Source organism: Haliotis cracherodii, unplaced genomic scaffold, assembly GCF_022045235.1.
Source record: "Haliotis cracherodii isolate W230 unplaced genomic scaffold, xgHalCrac1.p SCAF_2, whole genome shotgun sequence".
NCBI classification, from domain to species: Eukaryota; Metazoa; Mollusca; class Gastropoda; order Lepetellida; family Haliotidae; genus Haliotis; species Haliotis cracherodii.
The window spans coordinates 33,508,797-33,521,061 of NW_027266275.1; the positions used below are offsets into that span (position 1 = coordinate 33,508,797).

The 12,265-nt window shown below is 40.6% G+C and overlaps 1 protein-coding gene across 4 annotated transcripts in view; it reads left to right on the forward strand.

Moving 5' to 3' along the window:
- Positions 1-12,265, forward strand: part of LOC139468008 (glutamate receptor ionotropic, NMDA 2B-like) — a 97,661-nt gene that overhangs the window by 74,550 nt on the left and 10,846 nt on the right. For all 4 annotated transcript variants that reach the window (XM_071249658.1, XM_071249659.1, XM_071249660.1 and 1 more), the window contains exons 10-12: positions 6,920-7,106; positions 8,005-8,130; positions 11,308-11,528. In XM_071249658.1, coding sequence (XP_071105759.1) covers positions 6,920-7,106; positions 8,005-8,130; positions 11,308-11,528 — 534 coding nt within the window. The remainder of the gene's footprint in view (positions 1-6,919; positions 7,107-8,004; positions 8,131-11,307; positions 11,529-12,265) is intronic.

The window sequence follows — 12,265 nt, forward strand, 5'->3', positions numbered from 1 at the left end:
TGGTGCAAAATCCTTACAATCGCCGTATCGCTGATAACATATTTGATCTCGGTGAAACATTTCCGCGCTACAGACCAAGATCAAACGAGAGAATCTCGGCTTCAACAGACTGGCATGACCAATTCAATATAGTTCACAGCCAGAAGTCCCTAGGGCCCTGCAAACCCCCGCTCTGATACAGGTTACTGGATGCTGAAACTTCACGTCGCTTTAAGACCTGTGTCGGGAATATTAAACCCAACCAACACATTTACTTCCCGTGGCTGAAATGTGCTGTTTGTCGTGCTTCATTAAAACTTTGGCAGAATAAAGGATTTCAAGGAGGCACGTCAGTGTATCTTTATTATCCGTTCACATCATTCCAAATGTTCATCAGTGTTCTGTTTGAACATCTTCTATCCTAATAAACGTATAAGACGTTGCTGTCATCTTCAATACTTGACAAAAGCTACTGCTTTTCGGTGTGAAAATGGTTCTTTTCAAAAGCATTATTAGTCACGTCTTTATTGGGACGGACGCTCACCCTACGCATCGTTTTGCGTAAGAGAACTTCAAATCCTAGTGGTAGAGCCTCTGCCCGGAGAGCGGAAGGTCGGGGGTTCGATCCTCGGCCGCGTCATACCAAAAGACGTTAAAAGATGGTACTGCCTGGCTTATGACATTAAGGGGGCTAAAACAAGGGGACAGGTCGGAGTATATTGTGTATGAGTGGGGTATTTAAGTTAAACTTCGGTATGGCATCTCGGTGGGCTGGCCTTATAAGAACGGCATTTATCCGGACTTGTAGAGGCAGACACAATTCAAGCTATGTATATACTTCCAAAATTAATTAATTCATGGGTTAAAGAATTTTTAAATTGAACCCAGATTTTTTAGACAAAACCTCATTCCAAACTCACTTTTATACCCAATTTGCCCTGTGACCTCAACTTCAATGCTTTAGTTACCATCGAGGAAATGTGTACACATGTACATGTATATGAACGATTAATTCATGCAGTAGTCAATGGTATGATTAAATTGGTGGTAGGTCTTTGAGACGACCCCTCATACCTAACTCACTTTCAAGTTTTCCCTGTGACCGTATCTCCAATGCCTTAGTTACCAATACACGAAATTGTGTACCCATGTACATGCACGGTTCACGTCACAGAAGTTCAGAAATTGATCCGAGATAGTTGAGACGACCCCTCATTCCTAACTCATTTTCATACCAATTTACCCAATGACCGCAACAATAATGTCCCAGTTACTGTGAATGCAGCTGAAAATATCCGCGAACATAAAGGATAATTAAATGCAATGTTGTTTCTGGGTCAATGCAGAATACATTTCTCAAGAAGTGGGGCATACACCACTATGTGTTGACCATCGAGGGCAGGTCAACATTCGGAATAATAAATGAATATATTGAATGTTGTTGCGTTGAATACATGGTACTTATTTAATGGGATTCCGTATCAACTGCTTACATGATGCACCTCTCTTTATCAACAGTATTACTGGGCAGGTCGATGTTACACTGTCGGGCTTCGGGGACAAATACCCATGTCAAATATGCTGTTTTCTTATCATCATAGGATAATTCGGTTTGAATATGTTTTAATCAGTGATGGATGGATTGAGAAAATATTATCATAACTAAGAAAGCCTCCCAGAAATTATATCCATCAAAATGTTGCTTTTCAAAATATGACCACTGCAGTGGAGATTATTAGATTTTACTCGTTAATGAACGAGTTAAGAAAAAGCTCTGAAGAAGGACGTCTCAAAATTATTCAGATACATGAATTATTTTTCACTGAATGACCTGTGATTGTATATTAGTGTCCAAATAATATTATGTTTAATGCAGTGATGAATAGCCCACATTCCGGTCCGCGTGATTTCACGCGCTTCTAACTGTAAATTGCTAATCACGTGATAGATGACACGCTATCTGGCTTGAGACATCGCATCTCCACCGCTTGACGCCCATTCTCTGTCAGTGACCAGTAGGGATGAAGAATTCCTATAATTAACGAGATGTCACAGTGATATACAGAACTGTGGGTACGTACACGTATCTAGGTCACTCGACTTTCAGTTTCGCAGTAGCCAATTTGCCCTTCAACGTGTCCTACTTCCTCTCCGAACAGGTCCAGAATGACTAAACAGTATTTCTGAAGTAAAACTGATCTAAAGAATGAAATCAATTAATCGAATTGTTTTTCTAGATGCATTGAAATTTCTAACAGCTTTAACCCGATACATCATTTACGAAGATAAAACTGTTTCATTTTAGAATCGTTGACGATAATATGGTTAATATGACATTCCGCTTGTCTCGAAGAACGGATAACTTCATCTTTTGTCGATATTCACCAATATTCGAGACACTTCCAGATGCGTTTCCTTTCGCGGTGAGGTGAAATGGCATGTAATATCGCGTTTAAGATTATTTAACTCGTATATCGACGTGCATATAAGCGCGCGCGTGTATCTGTGTGTGCGTGTGTGAGTGCGTGTGTGTGATTGTGAGTGCGTGTGTGTGATTGTGTGTGTGATTGTGTGTGTGATTGTGTGTGTGTGTGTGTGTGTGTGTGTGTGTGTGTGTGTGTGTGTGTGTGTGTGTGTGTGTGTGTGTGTGGCTGCTTGTACTTGTCCAGGTGTATGCAGCTGACCAGTCCTTGTTTTATCCCCTAAAGCCGATCGCCAGGCAGGGTAACAACACGTACCATCTTTCAACGTATTTTGGTATGACGCGACCCGACAGGGGGATCGAAACACCGGGGGCACGGGTGGCCCAGTGGTCTAATCCGCCGCGATTCGCTGTGCAGAGTTGCCTCCCTTGGGCGCGCCATCTACCTTTGATTGTGGGTTTGAATCCCGGTTCGCCGTGATTATGTTTCTAGGTTTGTCAGCACCGTACCCGTGCTCGTGGGTTTCACCGAAGTGGTTAACGTCTGAGACCTGCATCACTTCGGGCTTTCCTCCCACATTTAGCTGACACGCCGTGATATAACTGAAATACTGTTAAAAGCGGCGTTAAACCCATCTTCCCGAGGCAAGAGAGTTAACTGACTTTAAAAGTCCATTTTCCACCCTTACTGAACTAGGCTGGAATTCCATGGCTCGATCGTAGCGCCACCAGTGGATATTACGAGTTATGTCTTACATCGCGAAGTGCATCAAATCACGTGAGCACCTTGATTAAAAACATGAAAAGATTTTGAAAATATCTGTTGAAAACGGGTTGGCGGTGTAAATGCTTTGCAAATCCTGCAATCGACCGAAGTCTCCATGGCAGTTTACGAACCGGATTTCGATTTCGTTGCGCGATTTTGATTGGACTATTTATAGTCTCGTTAGTCCAGCCAAAATGTAACTCCATAATACCAGCCTAGTTCGACAAGGGTGGAAACTGGACTTTTATAGTCAGTTAACTCACTTGCCACGGGAAGATGCGTTAAACCCAACTCACTCACTCACTCACTCGAAACACCGGCCTTCCGGTGCAGACACATAACCGTGCAGACACTTTATCCACTACATCGGGGCGGTAAGGTAGCTTAGTGGTTAAAGCGTTCGATCGTCACTCCAAAGACCCGGGTTCGATTCCCGAGATGGGTACAATATGTGAAGCCCATTTCTGGTGTCCCCCGCCGTGATATTGCTGGAATAATGTTAAAAACGGCCAAAAACCATACTCACTCACTATCCACTACACCACTGAGGCGCTCTTCTCCACGGGTTGTTGAGTGCGTGTGGGCGTGTCTGTGTGTGTGTGCGTATGTGTGTGTGTATGTGGTGGTGGTGGTGTGTGTTTGTGTGTGTGTGTGGGGGGGTTAATTACACCAGATCTGTTCGTAATCCATTACTATATCTTTATTAAGCTTCTTTGCGACGTGAATCAGTTGAATCACCACTGACGTTATCTAGGGTCATGCACACTCATTCAAATATAACTTCCGCTAATATGTTCGCACCCCTTAACCTAGGATCTGTATGATACTTGTTTGGTGATAATGGCAGTTAAGGCTCCATTCTACCAAATATTGATTTTAGTGCACTAACGCCAACGGTACTCCTATTCTAACGTTAGACACGTTTCGATTCAATGCCAAGCCAAGCCAGTATCATCTTCTGTTCATGTGACGGCACAGCTGCCTGTAGGCTCAATGATTAAAGCGCTGTCTGGAACAGTTCACCAGAAATGCAGCGCATATGTCGGGGTTGAAACGTGTGTGGAATAAATATTTTGGTATATCAAAGTTCAAAAATAAAAAAACAAACTATCCCAGCAGATTCAGTCTGATGTAGGATTTCCAACGGTGAACACACGGAGTATCAGAGGTCGCCGGATAAACGCCCGCCAAATTCTTTTGAATATTAATTATATGGTTCGACGTTCAATTTAGATCTTTTGTCAAGATATTTTCAGCTGCCTACCACCCTGGATCATGGACCTGCGACCGAAACGCATTTATTTACTTGAACATTCGTTTACAACATTTGCGCCGCTGAAAATAGTGTGTGAAAAGGGACACCCGTGGATCATGGACCTGCGACCGAAATGCATTCATTTTATATACTTGAACATTCGCTTAAAACAGTCGTATCGTTGCAAATAGTGTGTGAAAAAGGACACCCGTTCAGCTCGTATAATCTCCGAGCACCTAAAATCTCCGCTGTTGAATATAAAACGTAAACACCACAGAATAACCAGTCTCGATTGAATGGAGGAAACCGATTCCATTGAGCGTATATACATATAAAATAGCAGTGAAAAGTGTATTAAAGAATATCTGAAAGTAACGAAATTATTAATCTATTATCCAGAACTCTTTGTCGTCTGTATTTGTTCTCTGTGAGTTGTCTCGACACAATGCATGTGGAATGAGTTCGCTGTGTCTGTTGCGTCGAGGTCCATCACTAGTTCATCTTTACAATGTATGGTTCAGGGCTCTTTGTAATTTCGTGGAACGGTTATTTTATCAATCGCTTGTAGCTTTCGAGCCCTGATTAAGGATATATATGTTAATTTGGTTCTTAGTTTTTTTCATAACAGGATTACTTTAACCCAAACATCGTTAAAGGTGACAGAAGCTAAAATAACATTACAGTGCAAGTCCACTGAGATGCGATGGTTGTAACATGAATGCCTCACTCAAAGTGACTCCGAGCCGACCAGTTCTTGTTTTATCCCCTCAAAGCCGAGTGCCATCTTGTAACGTCTTTTTTCATGACTCGGCTAGGCATAAACTCCCAGATCTTCTACTCCCCATGCCTACACTCTATCCCCTAGCCACTGACACGGTCTGATAATTTAGGAGTGTCCGAGATAAAACATAATTATACATCAGGGGTTTCAGGCTTTAAGTTTATAATTCACGTTTCAAGATTCAAATTATTGCAACTATAAAGTAATGTTGTCCATATTTCGTCGGTAAACCTGTCACTGACAATGCAAAAAATAACACGAAAAGGTTTGCAGTTATTCAGATCTTGATGTTCGGACTGATAGTGTTCAAGCCAGACATTGTACAACCTTCTCAACGTTTGCTGTTTTGAGTGAAATAAAAGTCTCCATTTAAATTGCAGCGTTTTTGATGACAATTTTACTTTTAAATTAGGTAAGGTTTTGACAGGAAGTCTCTGAGCAGCGACGCTATAACACATATAGGCTTCGAGGGTGATCATGATGGATTGGTGGTTCGGGAAGGTAGTGGGTATCGCCATCATTTATCTCGTGGACATAACAAGCGCTGTTTAATCTGTGACACAGTCTCAACGTGAAGGCAGAGGTTATTTTAAAGATCGCAAGGAGTTCTAAATGGTGCAATTAGTACTTGAATGTACTTCATCAAAATTAAGATTAATCATTAGGAATGTTGGTTCTAAAACATTTTACACGTTTATATCCATTAACTGCTCAGATGAGCAATATAAAAAATATCACTGCTCGGGGTACATGTTTTACATCAGACTGTCTGTTTTATTTGCTGAAGTCTATCTTCCCTGTCTTTCGAAATCATGTGGTACATGTCTGTAGCTCACGCCGACACCGACACCTATAGCATTACTAGTTGTCAAATTCATAATGGTAATTTTGTAAATCAGACACTTTGTACTCATTTTCAAGTAACTTCGACAAAGTGTAAACTTTTAGTGAGACTATTTGCAGAGTGGAGGATATACGCACGCATGTTATGTTAAAGTATGCTATCAATACAACGCATTGGGTTTGCACAATGAATTTCTAATGCCAAAGAAAACGCAGTAAAAATCGATAATTTTACAATTTACTTTCATTCTGAGTAATCAGAATAGTTAATAACTATGCGAACGACGACCCCAACAAAGATTACATCTACATAATATATAGCTCGATAGTGTTAACCTTCATATTAAAACACGTTGTTTACAGGTAATGCTCCTACGAATACTTACTTTTTTATATTGAAATTGTGTGATTAGCGCTGTGTCCGGTAGAGAAATATAAACTTACCCTTATCTATTTTCAGTGATCGATTCATATAATTTTCATCACTGTTTTGCAGTTTATGCTCAGTGGAATCTGTATTCGCGGATAGTCGAGACTAATTATTCTCTCGGTTTGACGTTTGAAATATCCCAAACTAATGTGTGCAGTAGCGGGCAGATGGAAGCCTCATTCCCTTTCCCTCGGGATAAGGTGGTGCCGTGATCTTAAGCGCCGCTTTTCGCTATGCAGAGTTCCGTCTTGAGGATCCGCTGGTTCGAATTTCAGATTCAGCCCAATTATGCTTCTTGATCCATAACCATGGCCTGGGGTTTCGAAAAGGTCGCTAAGGCCTTCTACGTGCATCTCTTTGGATTATCATCACCATTAGCCTGAAACGACGTAATTTAATTGAAACAAAATAACAATAACTGATTCACTGCTTTACCAAACAAGGTCAACAAGGAGTGGAACGGCTTGGTTCGGGTACTTCTTGACAAGAAGGCGGACATGGTGATCACTTCCCTCAAGATCAACCCTGAGAGGAGTACAGCTGTAGACTTCTCTGTCCCCTTCCTTAAGACTGGGATCACCATCATCGTCTCAATCCGAGACGGGGCCATATCACCAACAGCCTTACTTGGTATGGCTACTGACAATACATTTAATGTTATTCACATTTTGGATCAAATAATTCAGTTTGCACGTCAAGGTCACAGATGCCGATTGTTTTCAAATATTTTTGTAACGATTTAATAAAATCTTATAAAATTGGCATCATTCAAGACAATATATTTCTAAAACTTCTTTCGAGAAGGAGTCCAAGACAGTACATTTCTGTCATAAAGGTCATTGTGAAATGCCACTAAAATGGAATTCACACCAAATGCTATCAGTTGATAATCAGAAACATGTCCCCTCGAAGTTATATGTATGAAGTCTCTTTAGTGCCATTACAAAAACCTGTCCCTTCGAAGTTATATGTATGAAGTCTCTTTAGTGCCATTACAAAAACCTGTCCCTTCGAAGTTATATGTGAGAAGTCTCTTTGGTGCCATTACAAAAAAAACCTATCCCTACGAAGTTATATGTGTAAATTCTTTTTGGTGCCATTACAAAAACCTGTTCTTTCGAAGTTATATGTTTGAATTTTCTTTAGTGCCATTTCAAGTATAATTCAAAACACAAAAGTGGTTTCAAGCAACCTGACCAGCGAAGGATCCGGGTTAGAATAGGTCTTCAGCAACCCATGCGTGTCGTAAAAGGCGGCTATGCTTGTCGTAAGAGGCGACAAACGGGATCGGGTGGTCAGGCTCGCTGACTTGCTTGATGCATGTCATCGTATCCTAATTGCATGGATCGATGCTCATAATGTTAATCACAAGATTATCGGGTCTAGACTTGATTATTTACAGACCGCCGACATATGGATGGAACATGCTGATTGCGGCGTTACACAACAAACAAATAAACAAACAAACAAACAACTTTGTTCCGAATCAATTCAGAAGAACTGCAGTGAACATCATGCGTGTTTCTAGAGCCCTACGACTACCCATCATGGTGCTTCATACTGCTGTTCAGTGTCCACGCAACAGGGGCTTCTATCTTCATCTTTGAGTGGCTGAGTCCCTATGGTTTAGACAGGGGCAGCGCACTATCTAAGGGTAAGTACCAAATGTGATAGAAGCAGCGGCTTATCTGTCCCAACCCAGTACTGTCTTGTGGTTAGTCACTTGGCGATAGAATCTGAATGACGCACTCGTATTTATGTAAAAACTGGGACTTTAAGGAGTGGTTGGCACAGTACCCAGACTGAATTATCACGATGTCATCACTCCCATGCTTTTTCAGTAGAATCGTGGTCGGTTATCTATAATGAACACTGGCCCACTGGTTATTGCTGACACTATTGCGAAAGTAGAGCACACGAATTATTGTAGTTGTACTGTGTTATCAACATGGCAACATCTTCTTGGGTTTGCTCAAAGCATTTAAATTTCTTCTAAATTGCAAGGAAGGCTAAATAGCTACCTTAATTGAGACGCTACCGCGAAAGTCGATAATTTTACACATTACATTCATTCCAAGTAATCAAAGTAGTCAATAACTATGCTAACGATGAAAGTTTCCGACTAGATGATTATAATGAGATGGGAATGCCATCTGTATTCTAACCATCAATAGATCAACATGCATTTGAAGTAGGGATAACTGCAGCGTTCCCTTGTGCCAAGAGGTCGGTGACACGTTTCAGCTTTATGAATTTCAAGCCAAGATAACACTAACATAGAGTTTCATGCATTTTTCTCAAGATTGGCTGTATTGAATAAGGATGTCTGGGGTTGGTGTGAGGCAGGTAAAGTGTGCGGCAGTGGCAGCTTGAAGTCCCTTCAGTTGAACGTGTCATATGGACTAACGTCAAGCTGTGGAGTTGGCAGTTGGTGTCCCTTTTTGGGTCTCTGGATGTCAGCCATGATGCCCCAGTGGAGTGACGAGAAATGTGAATCCTGCAACAGCGCGCTTGTGTGTTATTCATAACCCCGAGGCATTCCTTACTTAATTGCATCTTACGTGGAGAACAGAACAAGTCAATCATGTATACTGTTGATTATTTCGGTGAACCATATGATGATATATTTTTGGATGGATAAGCAGTTTCTGTAATGATGTGATACAACCATATTAATTTCACTTTGTAGAGGTAAACACTTTGTCAGAAGATAACGGCTATGTAGATTATAAACAAAATACACCGGACGAAACGGGGGCTTTAAAATGGATAGTTCACGCAAAATCACTTAAGATACTTAAAATTGGGAATGTAATTTGTTCAAGGAAAAGATTACAATGTCGTAGATTAAGTTGTACAAGATATAAAAATGGTGTTTCATTTCTAGCTGAGTTTCATAAGTGTCATATTTTCTGTAAATGAATATCAAAATACAGGCACTGACCGCCTCCAGTATCTGAATTAACGTGAAAACGTAAAAGTCCCTATCATGCATGTATGTGACCAAGGTAGATACCACAATTTGCCTCTTTAACGTATTCTTTGAACATATCAAACGTTTAGGCCATGTGACGTAAAATAAATACGCTAGAGAAACACCCCACCCTCTCGTAGCTCCTTGAGACTGTGAATGTCCATTCTTCAAAGCCATCTTCAAGATTAATGTCCCCTGGGCACCGTAGCTCAGTATTGTTTTGCCGGTTGAATAGTTTTCACTGCCACTTGATGCTGATAGAGGACTCGTTTTATTATTTCTGCACGGATGCAACTATTTTTCAAGAAGGCCGTTGTAATATATCCTGATAATATACTGCCACGGGAAAGCTGTATGAGAAAATGGATGAGCTATTCAGTCTTTCAGTCAGTTACATGTGTTGTGTGTCTCGTTTGGGCTCCTCAGCAGTTATATGTTAATAATCTATTTTCAATTGCACAAGTGCAAAGATACATCGATGTTTAAATATGAGCCCTGAAAAAACAACATGTGTGTTCCAGCTGAAGAAAACACACACAATTAGATCTTGTTTTTACTCTTCATGGACGTGTCTGTGTTGCGTGGTTTTTATTGATCGGAGTAGAAGATGATGTTCCGGAGAATGTTTTTTGTTGACGCTTGAGGTCAGGCACGACGTCGTCCTCACAAATTGAGAATTGCGGGAGGTACTAAATGATAATTTCCTTTTTCTTAACCTCTCCGTCGGTGTGTGAAAAAACCTTGTTTAGCATTGGCGGGGGAAATGTACTGCACAAAGTTATCTTAGCTGAAGCAAGATGTCCCAGGGTTTTCACTCGTTGCAACATGATACTAAGCAGTGGTTTTGTGGAAAACATCAGTTTAGGTGATATACTGTCTGAGTGAGTATGAGGACGATTATGAAATTTAATGACAATAAACATCAAAATACATCTCCGAGTTAGAGAGCAAAGCCCTTTACACTACACGGAAACATATACATATACAAGTTTAGCGTGATAATGGCAATAGCAACATATAAAGGTTGTCAGAAATCGGCAGTGCATAGTTTGAATAGCGAGTTTCGATTTCGGAGGATGTGGTTATGCAAAGTTGATCAAATACTGCTTGTAGAATTACTTCGCAACGAACCTTGCATACATGTGCCTCTTCGCAAAATGCCAAAGTATGCCTCTTAAAACCCTCATTCTTTCATAGTTACTGCTTTATAATTTGCATTAAACCTCTGTTGGGGGCTTGGCAGTTCACTTCTTCAGTCGACAAAGTGTTGCATTTAAATATGAGCCGTATGAACCATAGCTCATTGTATGCGACGAAGAATGGGGTATGATAAGGGCCCGTTGAGGTCTACATGATCTGTATGATTCAAGAATTGGGGAAGAACTAAAGTATATTTATTTCAACAATTGCAACAATTTGTGTGACTTATGCAACACAAACTGCATAGAGGTTTTAGGGCTGATTTTAAAGTTGTATAGGAAACGTAATGTTGTAATATTTGAACATGAGCAAGTTATTTATCCAAGCTGAGTTGGTCCAAGTTGATAAGAACAGGACAAATATACGATAACCAATTTATGTTGGGTCACGGGTTTGATCATGTCATGTGTTTAATTTTGATCATGTTAGAAGTCCACAACTTGTGAGTGTCAATCATATGTACACGTTTGATAATGTTGATTTCAATATTTCCGCAATTTATTTTTCCGCAACTTTAAAATTTGACATTTCCAATGGGCAAACATGCCCCTATCGTACCTCGTCCCTTCCGTTGGTATAAGTTATACTTCAGCAGACTTGATACTGATTGCATAACAGACTGGCGACCCAAAGATTACAAGGCTCTTGACATTTCAGACCACAAGTTCTCCCTGTTCCGTTCCTTGTGGCTGATATGGGCAATGTTGTTCAGTGCAGCCGTTACAACCGACACGCCTCGGGGTATCTCCAGTCGCTTCCTCGGGAACATGTGGGCTCTCTTTGCTCTTGTGTTCCTGGCCAGCTACACTGCCAACCTCGCAGCCTTCATGATCACCAAGAAGGAGTACTACGATTTGTCTGGTATCCAGGATTGGAGGGTGGGTATATGTGAACCTGCGTCTTCATGCTTTGAACAGTATTCCAGTTATATTATGGCTTGTCACCTTAATGTGGGAGGAAAGCCCGAACTGATGCAATTGTCAGACATTTACCACTTTGGTGAAATCAACGAAATGGAACATTGAAATGTGTTCATCTTTTGTCGTTAATTTATACAGAAACCGGTTCAGCAGTTTAAGTTAAAGCTCTGAAATGACACAACTGTCCTGTTGATCACAAATGGATCAAGTATACCCTTTATGCACAAAGCGATGTGATTTCGTCTTACGTGCTAATCAGCTAATGTAGACAGTTGATATACGTAAACCTTTTATGAAAACTTCAAGTCACTTTAGACATAACTGTAGCTTTGTGGCCGATTTTAGCAACAATATATCAACTGACATCTGCAGTCTAGAAGTCTTAAATAGTTATACGCTACAATACGATATTTCCCATTATTGACTTTGAAAAGTTTTTGAATTATAGCATTCTCAAAATGAAAAATAACATTTCAGGAATGATATTTTACCAGTAATGGTGTATGGTGGTGATTCAATACAGTCTTCGGTACCATTATATTGTCATCAGGAGTTTGTGTAAATCTTGTATATGGAGATGTTGCGTGTTGCGGCTCAGCTCTACGAAGCCAGTCTAGACAGAAACTGGGAGGAAAAGCAGTATAAATTTTAATCACTTGCTGTGTGTTAGATTGTCATGTGCTATGATAGGACAC